This window comes from Panthera tigris, chromosome E2 (assembly GCF_018350195.1).
Source record: "Panthera tigris isolate Pti1 chromosome E2, P.tigris_Pti1_mat1.1, whole genome shotgun sequence".
NCBI classification, from domain to species: domain Eukaryota; kingdom Metazoa; phylum Chordata; class Mammalia; order Carnivora; family Felidae; genus Panthera; species Panthera tigris.
In genome coordinates this window covers 30,856,492-30,877,321 of record NC_056674.1, presented here as the reverse complement: position 1 = coordinate 30,877,321, position 20,830 = coordinate 30,856,492, and the positions used below count along the sequence as shown (strand labels likewise).

Genomic DNA, 20,830 nt, shown 5'->3' with positions numbered 1-20,830 from the left:
GTTTACATGCTACATTGTACAGAAAAGAAAAAGAAGGGTTTTCTAAGCATGAAAGTATAGTTGAATGGCTTCCAAGTTAAATGAGTGTATGATGAGACTCTACTGTTCTACTTTTCTAATTAGAGGAAAACTAAATTTCTTTCATGTTTATAAAAACACCAAAACAATCATGATGAATTAGGAAAGACTCTTCAGAACAAGGGAAAAAAAAAAATAATTACTGATTTCCAAAACGTACTCCGTGAAGAGGTTAGGTATAGCTCTGAGTCTTTCTGGACTTTTTTTTTAAAGGTCATGGGAAGAAAACTTAAGGAAATAACGATATTGTGGATATAATTATAGCCAACTTCTCCTTTTAAAAATTCTTCCAAAGTATCCTTTTCTTTTAAAGATTTAGGACTATGGTTTCTTTTATAACTGGATTAAGATCAATTATATACAAAAGTCAATTTAAAAAAAAGGAGTATTGTCATGTACAGAGGCTGACATCATGGGTAGTCAAAGAATATGTTTAATAAAAAATAATTAAACTTCCATTTGCTCTATAGAACATCATAGAAAGTAATTTAATAAATTACAAATGACTTTTTAAGACGTTTGCTCAACTACAGAAAGCAAATTCAGACTACACAAAACACAACTGGTAAATATTGCAAATGTCCAAAAGAAAAATTAGACTAAGACTTGAATCATGAAACCTGAAACAAGAGCTATAAATACAAGGCAATAACAGCTATAATTCTTTTAGTAACTACCAACACATACTTGGATATCCTTTCAACTGCAACTTTAGTATTATGGAATTCTACTGATTTTTTTTTTCCTTATAACCCTTAACTTTACACAACCATATTTATGCATTTTTTTTTAAGCTGATAGCTGGACGACTTTTCCCCAATCAATACTAAGTAGAAGTGTCTTGAAACCCAAGAGAACATTTAAAGTTAGTATTAATGCTTTGAAAACTGCAAATTGCCTTATTACATAGAAAGAGAATCACTAAGATGTTAACCAAATTCATTTGACCGTAATTAGGAAAATACTTTATCTCATAAATTTGATATAAATTAGATTTTTAGTGATAAGATCTAGGGCTTTTTTTTTTTTCCTTTTATTTTTTAATTGGGGAAAGAAAGGAATAAAGATCATGTGGGTAGAACTAGAGGGAGAGAGGGGGAAATGTGGATGCTGTTGAAATACTTTCACCGGCAAACCAGGTTAACTGTGTTTGAGAAACTTTGGCTATCTCATAGGTGTATTCTAGTTAAACAAAAGTGCAATACTGCAAAGGGAACATACTAAATATGTAATATATCATTTTCATGATGAAGAATTACTACCCACTTCTCCTGGATGGGCATTAGAGTGACTATTGCTAAGACATTGCATAAAGGACTATCAATGCAAAGCACTATTTTGGGGAAAATACAAAAATCAATACAATCCCAATGGAAGTTATATGATTTTGTAAATACATGTAACACTGTCTCTCTAATAAGGGGTTAGTTATTTTACACACAGAAACATAATTTACTGGTAAAGATCTTGGAAAATCCAATATAATTGCTGGGTTCATGACAAAACAACAGAGTTTTATCAAAACGCACTGAAAGTTATTTTTTTCCTCTGGGAGAGAAGTGGGGTACTTTTTCCCCCTAAATTTATCCCCTCGCAAACTTTATCACTGACTTATTCAAGTACCAGAAAATGCTAACATCTTTCTCTCCTTAGGATGTAAATGATATTTTACTCCAATTCAGTTCTAATTGTTTTAAATGTATATGAAAGTGAAACTGGACCTCTCCATCTTGTCGGAATAGCAGCTTTAGCAGGAGAAACTGTATCACAAATCAAATATCAGACAGATTTTGCATGATAAAGGGTTCTAAGAAATTGATCAGAAGCCTTGGGCTTCGTTTTTGTGGTTTACAGGTATAACTTGTATATATTTTTTGAGATTATTCAAAGTGCATATTCAAAATGGGCCAACTCAGTATATTTAATATAAACTGATAACCCAACACTGATTCTGGGCAACATTTCATCTGCTTCTACCTAGAAACTCAAAATGAATTCAGAGTGTTCTGCATATTACTTTACCACTATCCTCTGTTAATTCTGGAATATTTCCATGACATAAAACACAAATAGAAATCTACACAAATAAAGCAAACAAACAATTTCTTTTACATGAAGTATGCTGTGTTGAAAGTTCTTTTCAGTGGCATTTCATGAGTTTGCCTTTTCTGAACCCTGGAAACAGACATTACTCATCTGAGACATAATTATTTCTAAGAGGAGGCCAAACTTGGAAAAAGTGAAACTAAGTATGTCTAGAGGGTGCCAAAGTCACGTGACACAGGATTATTTTATGACTTGATTTTACCGACAGCAGAGTTAAGCTCAGCAAAAAGCAAGTCACAGTTCTTGCCAGATTAACATGATATATAGGATGTGTTTAAAAAACCCCTGAAAACAAGTATAGAATTAGAAACGAATGTAAACTTCCTAAACTAACTCAGCTGAGGTAACAGGTAGCCAGTTAAATTGGCTGATTGGGAAACTTATTTCTTCTTGAAAACACACTTGTACCTGAATTGGAAGCATCAGCAGTGCGTCACAACACTAGAGCATTTTCATGTAATTAAAGCAATGGATGGCGATGTAGATTCTACAGCTTTCATGACATTCATTAGCTGCCCAAATTATTGCTGAGTTTTGATCTGTAAATTATAGGTGTCAAGGAGGCTGTAAAACTATATTCAAATTAAATCAGTAATATGCATAAAGTATTCTGTGTTCACTGCAAATATATTAAATATACAACTCTTATTGAGCATCATTTTCATAAAATTAACCCCCAACAAAATTATAATGCCTTTTGTTGCAATTTTACACCTTTATGTATTTGATAGTACATACGAGTTCAGAAACTTAGGAATTTTAAGAAATATTACATGCAAAACGTCTCTGAAAGCAGTTTGCACTTCTAAACAAAGAACTGAAATGTTCGGTCAGTAAGTTATTGATGCACTCAACACTGGGGTATTTACAATTAATAATTAAAGAAAAAAATCCAAAATCAGTTCATAATTTAAGTGCAGTCTGGGAATCAGTCTTCATTACTAGAATCTGAATCCTCGGATGATGACGATGTACTATCAGATCCAGATGAAGCATCGGCTTTCTCTGAACCCTCATCTGTGCTGTTTTCGTTGAGAGGACTGGGTTCAGTTCCTCCTTTGTCTTCCTGATCTCTAACTCTGGAATCCTCCTCCTTGACTTCTATGGACTTAGATGAGCCTAAGTCACTGTTTTTGTTTTTCTGTACATCAAAAGTATTGGACTGGGACAAAGTTGGAATATGAAGATTAAGGCCTGGAGTGAGAAGCATCCCTGGATAAAGTATATTGGAGAGTAGGAGTGGGTTAAGAGCTAACGGGTTGGCAGCTGCAGCTGTATTTAATGCAGCAGTAGACGATGTCGAAGGAGAACTTGACACAGAGTTTTCTCCCCCGTTCTCTGAATTTTGACTCTCTGTCCTTTCTTTTTTTCCTTCTAGCTCCTTAGGGTCATTTCCCTTTTTTTCCTCTGTTCCAGATTCGGTAGGCTTTGTCAGGAGCCCTCCCATGCCCAGCAGATTTGGTAATCCAGTCATTCCTGACAGCAGCATGGGGAACATGGCAGCCACGTTTTTAGCTTCTCCTCCAGAAGAAAGGCCGGCAGGCATTCCCATCAGCCCTGCAGTGACTTGCAGTGACTGCAAGTTTTGTAGGTTTTGCTGTAAGGCCTGAAGAGTTGTGAGATCCACACCTGGAAGTAATCCATTGGCCGACAAAGGATTGCCTGAAACACCGCTGGCAGTTGTAGCTGTGGCCGCTGCCGTGGCCTTCGCAATTCCACTTTTGGGCCGCCGCCCCCGCCTGCTGACCTCCTCTCTCACAACGGGACCAGTGAGAATACGCTCATACATACTTTCTGGAAGAAACCCCTAAAAAAAAAAAAAAATCAGCAACAACAGCTGTATTAAAATAAAATCAATGGCTATCAAATGAAATCCATAATTACTCAGAAACTTAAGTCTGTGCTGATAGAACATAATCAATTATGAAAGACATAGCCTAATTTCACATTATAAGTGGTGGCCTGAAATAGTTCGTCCACTTATCATTTTTTTCACAGGGCAAGAGAGCAGAAGGAGGCCTCTAGCTTTCTTCCACACTGTGAGGCACACATTTGTGCAACAGTTCTGGAAAAAAGAAGGTCCAAAGACATTTTTTCATGAGGGTTGCTTCCACACCTTTACATGTCTCACATCACCAATGACTCTAAGAGACTAATAAAGAAGTGCCTCTCCTGCAGTCTAGAAGAACGATAAGGAAAAGGACAGAGAAAGTAAGTAAAAGGTTAAATGAGAGGCTTCATGCAAATCTTCTGTCACTTTGGGAATAGGGAGGGAGAGCCACAGCCACGCTGAAAAAGATACTCAAGTGATTCTCCCATGACTCTGGGCTTAGAAACTCTTAGAAGTCATAGGAGTTTAGAATCTCTAGACCAGCATTGTCCAAGAGAAATACAAGCCACATAATGTAATTTTAAATTTTCTAGTAACTGCATGCATTAAAAATGGTAAAACAGATATAGGTGATGTTAGGGGCTCAGTTGGCTCAGTTGGTTAAGCATCCAACTCTTCATATTGACTCAGGTCATGACCTCATGGTTCGTGAGATCGAGCCCCGCATCAGGCTCTGTGCTGACCATGCGGAGCCTGCTTGGGACTTTCTCTCTCTCTCTCTCTCTCTCTGCCCCTCCCTTGCTTACTCTCTCTCTCCCTCTCAAAATAAAGAAAAAATATTAGAAACATGTGACATTAATTTTAGTAATATAGTCTGTTTATAAAATTTAACCAGTATATTATCATCTCAATATGTAATGTATGAAAATAAAGATATTTTATATTTTCTATTTTTTCCAAACTCAGTCTTAAAGACCCAAACCAGGGTAGGGGAATGGGCAAAATGGGTGAAGGGGAGTGAGAGACACAGGCTCCAATTATGGAATGAATAAGTCATGGGAATAAAAGGCACAGTATAAGGAATATAGCCCAGTGATGTTGTGATAGCATCGGCAGCTACACTGTGGCGAGCACAGCATAATGTATAAACACGTCAGCTCACTAAGTTGTACGCCTGAAATTAATGTAACATTGTGTGTCAACTATACTAAAACAAAATTCCAGCCCAGTGTTTTACACTTGTTACACACACTCTGTTTTAGGCTGGCCACATTCCAAGCGCTCAATCACCACACGTGCTTGGTGACGACCGTTTGTGACAGTGCAGCTCCCGACAGCAGCTTCAAAGACACTCATGGTACTATTTTTAAATGGTGTTCTGAACTGATCAACTTACTTGTTTTCTTTACAAAAGCATTAGGGTTCACTGCAGAAAATAAGACAGCAAAAAAATACAAAGAAAAAAAAATCATCCATAATTTCACCATTCAGAGAGAACCATGGCTAACGTTTCAGGATGTTTCCATTTTTCCCTTGTGCATATCTACAGATTCTACAATTCTTCCCACTTCTGTTTCTAAAATAAATAGAATCATAATGAACCTAGTTTTATAGCCTGCCCTTGTCATTTGGACACTTGTAGAAAAAATAGCTTTGTATTTTGATTGCTGAAATCAAGAGTTGGATGTTTAACCAACTGAGCCACCCAGGTGCCCTAATACAATTTTTTAAATAGTTGCACAAAGGGACATCTGGGTAGCTCAGCTGGTTAGGTGACTTCTGATTTCGGCTCAGGTCATGATCTCGCAGTTCTTGAGATCATGCCCCATGTTGGGCTCTACTCTGACAATGAGAAGTCTGCTTGGGATTCTCTTTCCCTTTGTCTGCCCTTCTCCTGCTCACCCTCTCTCTCTGTCTCAAATAAAAAATAAATAAACTTAATGAAATGAAATAAAATAGATGGCTGGACCATTAATATATTCCCAATTTTTTACTACTATACTATGATGAATATACTTAAACACCTTTCCTCACATCTTTGATTAATCTTGGTAGCATTGCTCAAATAGTTATCTTAGAGGTTAAAATGAAAACAGATCAGCCTATGTTGATTCTGCATTCTAACTCAACAAGCATCTGAGAAATTTGTAACATGTGCTGCAAAATAAAAACTAAAAACTAAAAAACACTGTCACACGTTCATGCAATATTTAATTCTTAAAACTTAATCTCTGGTATAATTAAATGGCATCTAATTTTCCCTTTTGAGTATAATTGACACACAATGTTACATTAATTTCAGGCGTACAACTTAGTGATCTGACAAGTTTATACATTATGCTGTGCAGCTACCGTCCGTCCTGTTACAGTGTCACTCACTGTATTCCTCATGCTGTGCCGTTTACTCCCGTGACTTACTCATATTCCGTAACTGGGAGCCCATACTTCCCGCTCCCCTTCGTCCATTTTGCCTCCACCTACCTCCCCTCTGTATTTAAAGATCTGATTCTGCTTTTTGTTCTGTTCCGTTCTGTTTTTGATTTTTGTTTTTAGATTCCACTTATGAACGGAATCATATGGTAGCTGTCTTTCTCAGTTTGACTAAACAGCGTCTAATTTTTGAGATGATGCCTGAGTTAGTACGTATGAAATACTCACAGACTGCTTAACAACATCTCCCCATTCAGGAGCCACTCCATATTCTGAATTTTCTTTCAGGAATCGACATAAATCTTTTAAAGGGGGAGCAAAAGCACCTCCAACCTGTAAATGAAAAACAGACGGTTAGATAAAGATACTAAATATGAAGACACTTCTTGCTTTTATTCTGTGCTGTACAGTTTATTTCTTGAACCACCTTTGACAATCTTTATTAAAAAGGACTACCACAGGCCAGAAGCACTATTTTTTTTTTTTAATTTTTTTTAACGTTTATTTATTTTTGAGACAGAGAGAGACAGAGCATGAACGGGGGAGGGTCAGAGAGAGGGAGACACAGAATCTGAAACAGGCTCCGGGCTCCGAGCTGTCAGCACAGAGCCCGACGCGGGGCTCGAACTCACGGACCGCGAGATCGTGACCTGAGCCGAAGTCGGACCCTTAACCGACCGAGCCACCCAGGCGTCCCCAGAAGCACTATTAACATAACATATAGACATGTGGCAATGTAACTTTTAAATGCTTTAAGTGACTAGAATAGTAAAACAAATAACCACCATTTACTCTGCACTTACTATGCTGGATAGGTGATATCGCCTAGTTAAGAGCATATATACCCTTTGGAGTCAGACTTACCAGCTATGTGAACTGGGGCAAATCAATAAATCCCTCTGAGCCTCAGCTTTCTGATCTTGAAAATGGGGATAACAATACTTCCCTTATAGGGTTTTATGAGGATAAAAATGAGACAACTCAAGTGCTTTAGCATCTCGCACATAACAAATATTTTATTCTTTTTATGATATGCCAAGTACGCTAAGGATTTTAAGTATATGACTTACTTTAGTCCTCACTATATCTTTTGAGACAGTATTATTTCTGTTTTTCAAACGAAGGAATTAAGCCTCAGAGAAGTTATATAAATCGCCCAAAGCTAGCTAGTTAGTGTTAGGGTCAACTTTCAACCTCGGGTCTCAAAAACTCACGCTCTTATCTGTCACGTAAATTGAAACCTTAACTATAAAAAATATACATATTTTTTGAATGTGAAAAGCGATACAACCAACCAAGTAATCACAATATGAGAAAATTTAAAACCTATATATAATAGTTAGTATGAAATTAAAATGATTTGGACCTATCAACTTCATGTTCCTTTGGAGCCTAAAGATACTTCGTAAGTCCTTTTTCCATACCTCTCTGGATGAATATATATTATCTCCTGACAGGACACAGACAGGATTTTAATGTGGCCAGGTATAATACCCGTACGTAACCTTTTCTAGTATTTCCTACAGTCTTTACTTAGTCTCTGCAGTTTCTGTCCTACTCTCCTTCTCTTTATTCCCTTCATTAAGCTCCAATTTAAATGGAGGCCCTCTGGGTGGTTTATGGGGATTTAGAAGGTAGATTCTTTTCAAGCCTTAGGCCTGTACTCTAGAGACTCTGAACAAGAACTAACTATAAATTAAGGGAAATGAATAGGTCCCTTATCAGGTTACCACAAATTAAAATAAGATTAGGAGTGTTTAATACCTAACAAGTAAAAATACAAAACTGTTCCATTTCCTTAAAACTGGCTAAGACAAATTTATCCATAGCTAGTAATGCTAATTTTTGTTTTAAGATGAAGTGCAAAGATTTGTAACACAATCTACATAAGCACAAAATTAAGTAAAATGCTAATAGAATGTCATCTTGTTCTTTCCCTAATACACCTATGACATCATTTTAAAGTACTAACAAAAGCTGAATAAGCTATCTCTACAAAATTGGGGAAAGATCTGTATTAATTTTAATGAGTTGGCACACATAACAATATCAAAACAGTTGTTAAATTAATTTATGAGTGAAGGAACTCAATGAAAAATCTGCTGTTCTTATTCTGAGGTCATCTTTTTCTTTATTTTGTTGCATGTTCAGCCGTATTAAAACAAAACAAAAACAAAAACAAAAACAGAATAAAAATACCGGAGCTATAAGATTCCAAAAAGGGCGTCCAAGTGTTGTATCATTTATGCTGTGAGTTGAAAGAGACACCTACCAATCCAAACATAAACAAAAACAATTTGGGGAAACAAATGTTGAGCCACCTTTGGTTTTAGAATTAGAATTTGGGAAAACCTGACTCTTGCCATTCATCAGTCAATAAAGCACTAAGACAAACACAGCAGTGCCCTTATTCTATAAGGGACCTTTGTTTAAGACATTCTATTTTCATCTACCAGAAAATTACGCAATATGTTGATTTTATTTATTTTTCCAGTTTTTAAAATTATTTATTTTTTAAATTTACATCCAAATCAGTTAGCATAATAGTACAATAACGATTTCAGGAGTAGATTCCAGGGATTCACCTCCCGCGTATAACACCCAGTGCTCATCCCAGCAATACGCTGATTTTAATCACTTTATGACCATCTGACAGGGAATGAGTGATAAATATATAAATCCATGATGGCTGTGACGAGAACATCAGAGTTTCTCAACCCGTGCACCATGGACATTGTGGGCTGGTGCTGTAAGGGATTATCGTCTGCACTGGAGAACGTTTAGCAGCATCCTTCCCCTGCCTACCACCACCCCACCTCCCAAGTTGTGGCTACCAAAGATGTCTCCAGGCATGGCCAAATGTCTCTGGAAGACAAAATTGCTCCCAGTGAGAGCCACTGCTTTGGATGTGGTGCTCCTGTGCAGTGCCACACTGCATAGGCACAGACATGTGAAGTGACTTGCTTATTTCGTTCCACAGCTCAGCCAAAGATGCGGGATTTGAAATTAGACCGTATAAAACCACAGCCCGTGTCTCTTCTCACAAATCTGCTAGTTAAATATGGAACGCTTCAAGACCTTGTGCGTCATCTTTGTGCATGGGCCATGCTGATCTCCGCATCGTTCCAGTTTCATTCTACGTGCTGCCGAAGCGAACACAATACATCTGTCCAGGTCTGTTAGGAAACTGTGCATAATGAAACAGGGTTCTGGAGAAATCCTAAGCACTGAACCAATACAAAGGATTAACCACAAATATATAAATACCTTTCTGGCATTTCTTCTGTTAATCAGCTGAACACGTTCTTCTCCAGTAAGACTATTAACATCGAGTTTATTAGGGTTTCTGCACCGATGCCTCTTTTGTTTGGGCCTCCCCTCATGGAGCTGCATTCTCTAAAATATATAAGCAAAGAAATAGCTTTAAAACAGTGCGAACAGTACAAAAGAGCTGAACCAAGTTACTTAATCCTGTAATACTGTATAATACATATTAGATATCTATATCTAACATTGAAGATTTTACCCTTTAGTTATACTTTAAAAGACTTAAACTTTAAATATTTTTATATTTAATACAGCTGACCCCTGAACAACATGGGGTTAGGGGTGCTCCCCCTGCCATAGTCACAAATCCTCATATCTTGATTCCCCCCCAAACTTAACTGCTAATAGCCTACTGTTGACCAGAAGCCTTACTGAAAACACACATAGTTGATTAACACATCTTTTGTATGTTATATGTGTTATATCCTGTATTCTTACCACAAAATAAGCTCAAGAAAATGTTATTAAGAAAATCAGAATGAAGAGAAAATACATTCTCCATACTGTGCTGTAAAAAGCCCATGTATAAGGGGACATGCACAATTCAAACCTTGTTGTTTGAGGGTCGCTGTGTAATAAAATACTAAGTAAGGCTTTAGAGTTACCAATAATGTTGGAGCAGCCTCCTGTAAATTGTACACTTCTTTACTTTTTCTCCTGACACATCGGGTTTTTTTCTGTGCTGATACAATCTGTACTTGTGCTAGCTGTGGCTCTCCTCTTTCGTCATCTCACTAATAGTTTTTATCTCTTCACTAATAGTCTTTATGAGTGAGTTTTTATCTCATCTCACTAATAGTCTTTATCTCTTTGGAGAGGTTACCTTCATCAAGGCCACACAGCTAGCAAGTGGCAGGATCTGGCAATAAAACTCTTTGCATCAGGCCATGCTGCTTACGTGTACAGCTTAGCAAAGCAGGGCTTGATGTTTATAGCTGTTTCGGACCAACGAGAACATTGCAAGAGATGAATGCTCACACTCTTCTGCAAGGCATACCTGTCCCATCACAGCCTGGGCCTAAATTCACCTTTTCTGTCTAGTTACTACTGCCCCACTCGGTCCCCCACACACCCTGTGACATCAGGCTAGCCATTGTTTTATGAATGTGTCTTACAATCCTATCCTCTTTCAACTCTTCATAATTGTTTTATAATGCCTAGAATAGCCTCCTCTTGGGTTAACCTGGTCAAACCTACTTATTCTTTATCATCCATCAGTCACGTATGTCAACTCTCTTTTCTTTCCACATTTCCTTAGACACTTGGCCTAGGCAGAGTCATTCATATTCCTTTTATCTGTTTCTATGGTACTCTATACATACCTGTTATTATATATCTGTATCTATCATGTTATAGTTACTCAGCTCTAGACATATCCCAATAGAGTATGAGAGCCAAAAAATCATTAATGTGAAGTATCCTTCAGAAATCAAACTAACGGTTATCTTGTATTCTTTATCACAATGCTGCTTTTAAAAATATTTTAAAATCTTAATAATAGTATGTAACGTTATCTAAAACATTACGATAAAAAGTTTATTTGCAGTGAAAATGATGAATGGCTGTAAGTTTAAAAAATTAATAAAGATTCCTTTGCAGCGATGAGAGACAGACAGGAGAATCCTTTACAGACTACAGTATACATGCCACGATGGCAAGAACTTTATATTGCTCATGGTTTTATACTCCATCCCTTAAAAGAGGGGCTAGCACACAGTAGTTACTCAATAAAAATCTGTTGCCTAGATAAATGTTATTTTCTAACATGTTAAGTTATAGGGTTAAACTAATGATTCTCATTATTGTTAGAATTGCAGTATTCATTCTAAGATTATCCATCATATTTAGGGAAAATTCCTCCCCTCATAATTATAAGAGCTTTATTTGGCTTAAAACATTTTTTTTTTAATTTGTTTTTTAGAGAGAGAGAGAGCACACGTGTGAGTAGGGAGAGGGGCAGAGGGAGAGAAAGAGAACCTCAAGCAGGCTCCACACTCAGTGAGGAGCCTGATGTGGGGCTTGATCCTACCACCCTAGGATCATGACCTGAGCTGAAATCAAGAGTCAGATGCTCAACTGACTGAGCCACCCAGGCATCCCTATTTGGCTTTTAAAAAATCAAACATATTTAAAGCTTATTCGAGAATTAGTGGCATCCTTTGAGAAAACCAGGGATGTGAAAGGCATGTGAAACTCAAGACTGAGGCACTTGGTTATTTCCTGGTGTCAATAATGGCAATGTAAAATTCTAGACTAAGTACATATTACAGACACAAAGACCACTGTAGGGACTGGAGCTTTTGTAGTTCGTTTTCATGAAAAAAATAACAAGTAATTTTTTCTGTTAATAAAATAACAACTTTACCTTTATATAGAATTTTTTAATCTTCAAAAGACTTTCAGTTTTTAATCACTGGCTCAGTGAATATTCATAGAAAGCTAGATACTAGTCTATGTATCAGGAATTATGTACTAAATAAGTCCTGGGGATACAAAGTCCTGGGGTAACTAGGACACGGTCCTTAAGAAGCTCACAGAGTACTAAGACAGCTTCACTGGGCTGTCCATTTAATCTTCATAATGAAGGCAGATACAATAGGTCTGCTAGCTTCATTGTATAGAGGATCTGGCACAAATTTTGGTAATCAGTATCTAATAGTAAAATACTGCAAAATGAGGGGCACCTGGGTGGCTCAGTCAGTTAAGCGTCCGACTTTGGCTCAGGTCATAATCTCACGGTTTGTGAGTTCGAGCCCCGCGTCCGTCTCTGTGCTGACAGCTCAGAGCCCGGAGCCTGCTTCAGATTCTGTGTCTCCCTCTCTCTCTGCCCCTCCCCTGCTCATGCTCTGTTTCTCTCTGTCTCAAAAATAAATAAAACATTAAAAATTAAAAAAAAATACTGCAAGATGAAATAACAGATTTCTATGAGTAAGAAAGCCATATGCCTATAAGATAGTGCGCACAAAGTATTTCAGGGGATGTAAAAATGCAAATGAAATGTAACAATTCTCACTTTGATTAATGTAAACTCAATGTGCATCTGGAGAGACACAGCTATACTGTTATAGCCTGAAGAAGAGCTTAAAAGTAGTAGTTTGGACACTGGATTTAAGACTGTGTAGCTTGTAATATTTACTTAAAATTTTAGTATTTTAAGTTCTTTATCTAAAAAAGTTATAATAACGCCATTCTGATAAAGGTGTCATGAGTGTTAAATGAGATAATATACGTTAAGTGCTAATTATGATGCCAGGTACACAGCTAAATCTCAATACATGTTTAATATGATCATAGTATTTTTTTTTAAGTTTATTTATTTATTTTGAGAGAAAGCATGTGTGTGAGTGGAGGAGGGGCAGAAAGAGAGGGAGAGAGAGAGAATCTCAAGTAGGTTCCACGCTGTCAGCACAGAGCCTGACATGGGGCTCAATCTCAAGAACGGTAAGATCATGACCTGAGCCAAAAATCAAGTCTTGCTTAACCAAGACTGAGCAACTCAGGCACCCTTAATATGATCACTAGTGTTTTACTTTATTTTTATTACTACTTTTTAATGTTTATTTATTTTTGAGAGAGAGAGAGGGGGAGAGAGAGAGAGTCAGAGACAAAGTGTGAGAGGGGTAGGGGCAGAGAGAGAGGGAGACACAGAATCAGAAGCAGGCTCCAGGCTCTAAGCAGTCATCACAGAGCCCCACGCGGGGCTCAAACTCACAAACTGTGAGATTGTGACCTGAGCTGAAGTCAGACACTTAACTGACTAAGCCACCCAGGTGCCCCTGGTCATTAGTATTTTAAAATAAACTTGAGGAAAAGGATTGGAAATGTTATCCCTTTATAACCTTCACTGGGCTTACATGGTACTCTGTATATTGTTACATGGTAACATGGTCTTACATGGTACTCTGTATATATTACTATTAAGCACAGAATGGAAAAATGGAAAAAGGCACTCATGGGGAAAATGGTATTTTTTTCTGTTAGCTTTCCTAAATCTTGGGCAGAACGTGTATTTACATAAGTGGGTAAAAATTTATGCTTCATCAGCACAGATTTGGTAAGTCACAGAAATAAAATCAATACCAAGATTTGTAAGGCATCACCTACAGGAATAAAAGCTCCTAAATCTTCCACATAACCTGGGTGCTCCTTAAGCCATTTTTCCAAATCCTTTCTCTTTGGCGCATCATCGCCTGCAAGTCTTGTCCCATCTTTCAGGTTAATAACTGGAACCGGACTTTCTGTATCCGGAATTCCTTGAGGCTGAGTGTAGGACAGTGCTGGATTTATCCCTGTAGAAATCTGGGAGCTGGTTAGGCCTACAGTTACCTGTAGAAAAACACCAAATGAAAATTTTATTGCTATGCTTTATCATTCAATTCTTTGCAAAGTCCAATGAAGCAACTGTTTTTGAAGAGGAAAAAAGTAAGTTTTTCAAATTTAAAATTTTCATGAATCTTAGGCAGTGTTGGATGCCTCTGAAATAGAATCCAAAGTACAATCTAATTTCCTAATTAATATTTTTATGCTATAAAACATTCACAGAACAGCAATATGTATATTTACTAGGACTGAATTTTGGACTCAAGGATCAGTAGTTTTTACTTACATGATTAGGTGGTTTATTTCTGTTAAAAAAGAGGATGTCAACACCTTCTACATTCTTCCTCCTTCCCCGCCTTTTTTTGACTATAGGCTGGTTGTCTAATCTAACTCCATTGGCACCAAGGGTTGACTGAATGGAAGTACCTAATCAAATAAAAAAATGCAAAACAGTGGTCAGAATCTAGATGTTCAGTTAAAAGCAATAATTTTTCTAAATATATGGAAGTGTTAGTTCTTATTTTACACCACCCCTATTCCTCATTTGAAAATTTGGAAAACTATAATCAACTTTTTGACTTGTCTCTTCAGATTTCCCCCCCTGATTCTCACACATCTTATCTTCCTCTCCCTTTTAGAGGAGGAAGTGTGTCTTTCTCACGGATAAGACAAATCCTTCTCCTTCCTCTGCAGCCACTAATTCCTACCTTTTCTGAAAGCTTGTTTTATCAGTCTACTTTCTTGTGCCAAAATACCCATTCTATATCAGATTCTTTTCCCTGACTTAAAAACATGGCCTAACTCAAACGACAAATAAACCTCTTTCAGCCTTTTATAATTCCCCAAACCTTCGAAAGGTTAGTATTTGTTGTGCTCTCTTTTTCACGACCAGCTGCTTCCTCAATTTCCCACAGTCCGTTCCTGTGCCAGCTTTTGGCAGGGGTTTTAAGATCACCACTAACTTTTTAGTTGCCAAGTTAAACTGACCTTTATTGTTCCACATTTCAATAAAAATGTCTGTAAGTGGTATGAATTAAAGTTCCATGCATTCAGCCATTTTTTTCCAATAAATAAATACTTATCGAATAGCTTGTACGTAGGTACAAGGTCCTACAATGGTTCGAAGAGGAGTTAAATGGTGTTCCTGTCCTCAAAAGTACATAATCTAGAGCTCTCCTTAAAATACTGTTAAGGATGAGATGTGTGTTTAAAATAATTCACAGCTTATAGTGAGAAATGCATTTTTAATCAATTCAAGGAAAATTTTTAGAGCAAGTCCAGGGTATCCCTGAATAAGGAGTTGCCCATTGGCTGGCTGTGCAACCTTATGGAAGCCACTTACCTTCATCACATCTCAGTTTCAAAAAGGTACCTTAAATCATATGGTAAGGAATTGCTAGTTACAATGATTAAAAAGTAGGTTTGCATATAAAAAAGCACACTAGGAATGTGACATAACTTTATAAAGAAAAGCTTTCATTATCCACCTAGTGAATTTCATTATAACCAGATTCACAAAACATTATAAATGATTTGGAAATACTTTCACTATAGCACATTTTACTTTATTTTTTTAAAGGCTTATTTTTGAGAGAGAGAAAGAGCGAGAGCGAGAGCGAGAGCGAGAGAGCAATAGGGGAGGGGCATAGAGAGGGAGGGACAGAGGATCTGAAGCAGGCTCCACACAGATAGCAGGGAGCCAGATGTGGGGCTTGAACCCATGAGCCTTGAGATCATGACTTGAGCTGAAGTTGGATGCTCGACCAATTGAGCCAGCCAGGTGCCCCTAGCACATTTCAGCTATAACAATAAACTTTCCCAAAGTACCATTTTTAAAGTACTATTCTTTAAAAAAAAAATTTTTTTTTAAATGTTTATTTATTTTTGACAGGGACAGAGCATGAGCGGGGAGGGGCAGAGAGAGAGGGAGACACAGAATCTGAAACAGGCTCCAGGCTCTGAGCTGTCAGCACAGAGCCCGACGCAGGGCTCAAACTCACAGACCGTGAGATCATGACCCGAGCCGAAGTCGGACACTCGACCAGCTAAGCCACCCAGGCGCCCCAAAAGTACTATTCTTTTTTATAAGAACTTCTCATAACTTCCTATTCTTTTCTTTTTTCTTTTCTTTCGTTTATTTATTTGAGAGAGAGAGAGAAACTGTGAGCAGGGGGTGGAGCAGGAAGAGAGAGAGAGAGAGAGAGAGAGAGAGAGAGAGAGAGAATCCCAATCAGGCTCCGTGCCATCAGTGTAGAGCCTGATGCAAGGCTCGAACCCACAAGCCATGAGATCATGACCTGAGCCAAAATCAACAGTCAGACGCTCAACTGACTGAGCCACTCAGGTGCCCCATGACTTCCTATCAGCCCCTTTCCAGCATGACCCCCAACCCTCAATCCCTGCCCCAGCTCAGTTTTTATGTTGTGTATAACCTAGATTCACCTTTTCTAAGCAGGCTCTGATTTCATACAAATATCTCTCCAGTAGGGATTTACATACTAGCTATGTCAATCTTATCACAAAACCATACTATCAAGTCTCTGGTTCATGCTATTCTCTGCTTCTCTTCCACCTCTCCCGGGAAGGTCACTTTCCAGAAAGACCATTATCTAATCTGCCTCTTATACATCTTTTTCAATTCTACCTCTTCCAGAGGACTCTGCCTAAGTTTCTAGACAGCAGTGGCTCCCCTCTTCTCTGGTATTTAGTAACTATAATGTGCTGTGTGGCAAAACATATTATCTTGTTTTTGTTAATGTCTTGTCTGATATTTAAATTTTCTTAATGTTTGTTTAGATTTGAGAGAGAGAGAGAGAGAGAGAGAGAGAGAGAGAGAGAGAATAAGAGTGCAAGAGGGGGAGGGGCAGAGAGAGAGGAAGACACAGAATCTGAAGCAGGACAGCATAGAATCTGAGCTGTCGGTACAGAGCCTCACTCGGGGCTTGAACCCATGAACCGGGAGATCATGACCTGAGCCAAGTCAGATGTTTAACTGACTGAGCCACACGGGTGCTCCAAAGTCTTGTCTAATATTTTAACATGTAGGTCTTAGTCCACCAAGCAACTGAAAGGCAGACAGTGTCTATGTTTCTTTTTACTTTCTCTTTACTATATTTCCGGTGTAATATAAAAAAGTACTTAATTATCTCTGGAAAAACAACTGCATATACACCAAAGTGTGCATTTATAAACATACCCTATTTGACAATTCATAAACATATTTTCTTTGGCCAATTATATACTACTGTGATGCCCTTCCTTCCTTTTTTTCTTTCTTAAAAAAACTGAGCCACCTTGAGTTATTTCTGAGGGTGATTTTTATAAACGTTACTGATTTAAGCTAGAATCCAAAATGGAAAATTTAACTTAATCTCCTTTATAAAGCTTGTATTGCCTTTGTCATAGATGCAATTATAACACTATTAAAAATAGCTTCTTTCTGCTAAATGTCTACGAGGTGCCACACACCGAACGTGGTTTAAACAGTGTTTTCTTAAATCATCAAAAACGAAACAATAAAATCATAGAGGTATCGTTATTTTTTCATTAAAAAATTTTTTTTAGAGAGAGAGCACTCATGTGGGAGAGAGTGGGGGAGGGGCAAAGGGAGAGAGAGATCTTTAGCAGGCTCCACACTCAGCACGAGGCCCAGTGTGGGGCTTGATTCCACAACTACAAGATCATGACCTAAGCAGAAATCAGGAGTTGGATGCTCAACCAACTGAGCCACCCAGGCACCCCAACATAGAAGTAATATGAGGCCTATTTTATAAATGAGCTCAGAAGCATTAAGTTACTGGCCTAATGTCACAGCTGGCAAATGACAGAATTAAACCCTAGGCTGTTTGGCTCTATCAACACCCTCTGTTCATTATTCTAGGTAGTTTCTGGAATGGGCTCTTTAGTTTTGTCTTATTGTAATTTATGCTATTTTACTATCCCCTTCATTAATTAAATTACATTACAACCTGTATCTTTATTGGAAACTTTCAGATAAAATTCAGAGGGACCCATATAAACATAAAAAGGGTCTAGGCTTTGGAATATTAAGAATTATGATAATAGTATTTATTCAGCATCTAATTCTAAAACCTGTGAGGTACCAATTTTAACATTGGTTTAGCATCTAATTATGTGCCCGGCTCTGTATTAGCCACTCTACACATATTATTTATCTCACCTAACAACGATCTCCTACCCCAACCCTTCATTTCATAAACAAGAAAAGGGAAAAAATTGTTAAGAGATGTTCTAAGAGTCGAATAGGAAGGCAAATCTAGATTTCACATTTCAAATTAGTAAGATGGATGAGATATAATGCTTAGATAATAACTCTTCCTAGTTTTAATGTCTGAGGCTTTTTAATATTTTACATAGCTGCAGATTAGTGTCACAATTACTACTTATACTATTAAAAATAGTAATATTTGCCAAAGTAACCTTTAAATAACCTTAAAGGTGAACACTGTACAATTCAGCTGCAATAGCAATAAAATGGTCAGATGATATTAGTGTCAATCCCATTTTATGGTGGAGTTATCAGAGTACAAGAAATTGTATTTCTAAACCCCACTTAGGTTAGTCAAAAGAGCCCACAGCTTATCTTCCCCATTTGTTCCCATTTTTCCCCTAAAAACACAGAGCTCCTTTAATACAATACTGTTAATGAAAAGCACAGTTTGGGGATTTATACTTCAGCAGTAGAAGCATGGCTGATTCATATTTGAACTGCAATCTGTACATGTCTGAAAGTCCAGGAACTAGAGAATGACAATGAATGGTTAATGAATCTGTAAGTAATACTGACGGTACTAATTTGTAATTTAACTATGATTTATAATTAAAAAGTCATGACAGCAGCAATTGGGAATAGCAACCAATTTAACACTTATAACAAAGCATTATTTTCCCAAATCGTAGGAGTCCCACACACTGTGCTCATGCACAGCAGGAGATCTGAAATGTTTTCAAATACTGCATGGCAACCAGATCTAGTAGAATACTGAAACAGGGTCCTCAGCCTTATGTAAATGGTAGGTGTAATGGAAATTCAAGTCACTAATCTGCTTTAATTGAAAACCTGCATTTTGTAAAGACTCAGCTGATCATGAGTAAAATTCTCAATTTCCGATACTGCACTTTAAATGGGACACAGACAAAGCACACTAGACCAAGATCAAGAAAACAAAACAAAACAAAACAAAACAAAACAAAACTTCTTATGGACCTCAGCACCTACAGAGCACACAACATGTGGCACCGATTTGGTATCTAACAAACACTATTGATTCAAATTGTTAAAAGGTTAGAAGAGATACAGTCCCAAAGAGGAGGAGATATGATCATTGCTTTCAAAATGTTAAGATGATCATGCAAACATAGGAATAGGTTAATTCTCTGATGCCTTTACTTTTTTAATAATTAAAAAATTTTTTTTAAAGTTTATTTATTTATTTTGAGAGAGAAAGAGAGCACAAGTGGGGAGGAGAACACAAAGAGGGAGAGAGAGAATCCCAAGTAGGCTACATGCTGTCAGCACAGAGTCTGATGCAGGCCTTGAACCCACAAACTGTGAGATCATGACCTGAACTGAGATTAAGAGTCAGACATTTACATATTAAAAAAAAATATTTACTTATAAGAGAGAGAGAGAGAGCACACAAGCATGCACACCAGTGGGGGAGGAGCAGAGAGACAGACAGACAGAGGGAGAGACAGAATGTTAAGTAGATTCCACATCTAGTACAGAGCCTGATGCAGGGCTCCTTCTCATGAACTGCGACATCATGACCTGAACTGAAACCAAGAGGCAGACGCTCCACCGTCTGAGCCTCCCAGGCACCCCTTGTGACGCCTTTAAAGTCAGAATCTCAATCACTGAGAAAAAACAATTGCAAGCAAAATTTTCTTCTAAGTAAGAAGGAATTTTGTGGTAATTAGAGCTGCCCAGTAATATAAAGGGCTGTTTAAGGTAGTAACAATCTTTTTCTTGTAAATATTCCATGAGAATGAAAGATTGTCTTTCAGGGACTAGTCATGACAATTCCTGTATCCTATAGACGACTGGACTACACTGTCTCTAAAGTCTTTCTAAAACTTCTCATTTTAACCTTCTCTACAAATCACCATTCATTTGTGGTTCAGGTGTTTGCTTTCAAATTCATCATTGGTTTTATATTGAAATGCTGTTTGAGCTTTTACCTGCATAAAGGGACTCGACAGAATATTTCCACCCAAATATTTAAATCCCCCAAATAAAACTGCACCCTGCTTTAAAATGTCATATTAAACAACTCAACAGGTATTTATTAAGAACTAAAATTATACTGATTACAGACTTAAAAGAGACCCCGACATTAGAGGATAGATGACTTTTTATTAGAAGAATAAATAAAAGAGGATTTGGAAACGACAGCAGGAATATTTCCTACTGAGGCAATTATTGTGACCGTATTCACCTGATACTGGCACGGATTTGGGAAAGGTGGCGAGGCTGGTCTCCGACGCACTCTGCAGTTCCCGAAGCCGAGCAAGGTACTGTTGCTGCCCCAGGGCACTGTCTTCGCTGTCGAACGGTCTTTTCTGAGCAAGCCCTTGCTTCTGAAACGTCAACTTCAAACCACCTTCCTGTTAACAAACACCATTATCAAGAAAGAAACAATTAAAAAAAAAAGAACCCATTTCAGGGTATTAAGAGAAATTTTTTACTTAGAAAAAGTGAAGTAAAAACCCTGAAAT

At 37.5% G+C, this 20,830-nt stretch overlaps 1 protein-coding gene and 1 non-coding gene across 12 annotated transcripts in view; both read right to left on the bottom strand.

The window, feature by feature from the left end:
- Window positions 1–493: 493 nt before the first annotated feature.
- The window catches only part of CHD9 (chromodomain helicase DNA binding protein 9), a 232,851-nt gene continuing 212,514 nt past the window's right edge, over window positions 494–20,830 (bottom strand). For 10 of the 11 annotated variants that reach the window (XM_042970467.1, XM_042970466.1, XM_042970469.1 and 7 more), the window contains 6 exons: window positions 20,551–20,719; window positions 14,379–14,518; window positions 13,877–14,098; window positions 9,713–9,841; window positions 6,674–6,778; window positions 494–3,991 (listed from right to left, as the gene is read on the bottom strand). In XM_042970467.1, the coding sequence (XP_042826401.1) occupies window positions 3,113–3,991; window positions 6,674–6,778; window positions 9,713–9,841; window positions 13,877–14,098; window positions 14,379–14,518; window positions 20,551–20,719 (1,644 nt within the window). In that variant the 3' untranslated portion in view covers window positions 494–3,112. Of the gene's footprint in view, window positions 3,992–6,673; window positions 6,779–7,309; window positions 7,365–9,712; window positions 9,842–13,876; window positions 14,099–14,378; window positions 14,519–20,550; window positions 20,720–20,830 lie in introns of those variants that run through there. The other variant, XM_042970472.1, reaches the window with a different exon arrangement.
- On the bottom strand, window positions 9,501–9,604 carry LOC122234452. Its single transcript, XR_006212240.1, has one exon. It is a non-coding gene; the product is annotated as a U6 spliceosomal RNA (small nuclear RNA).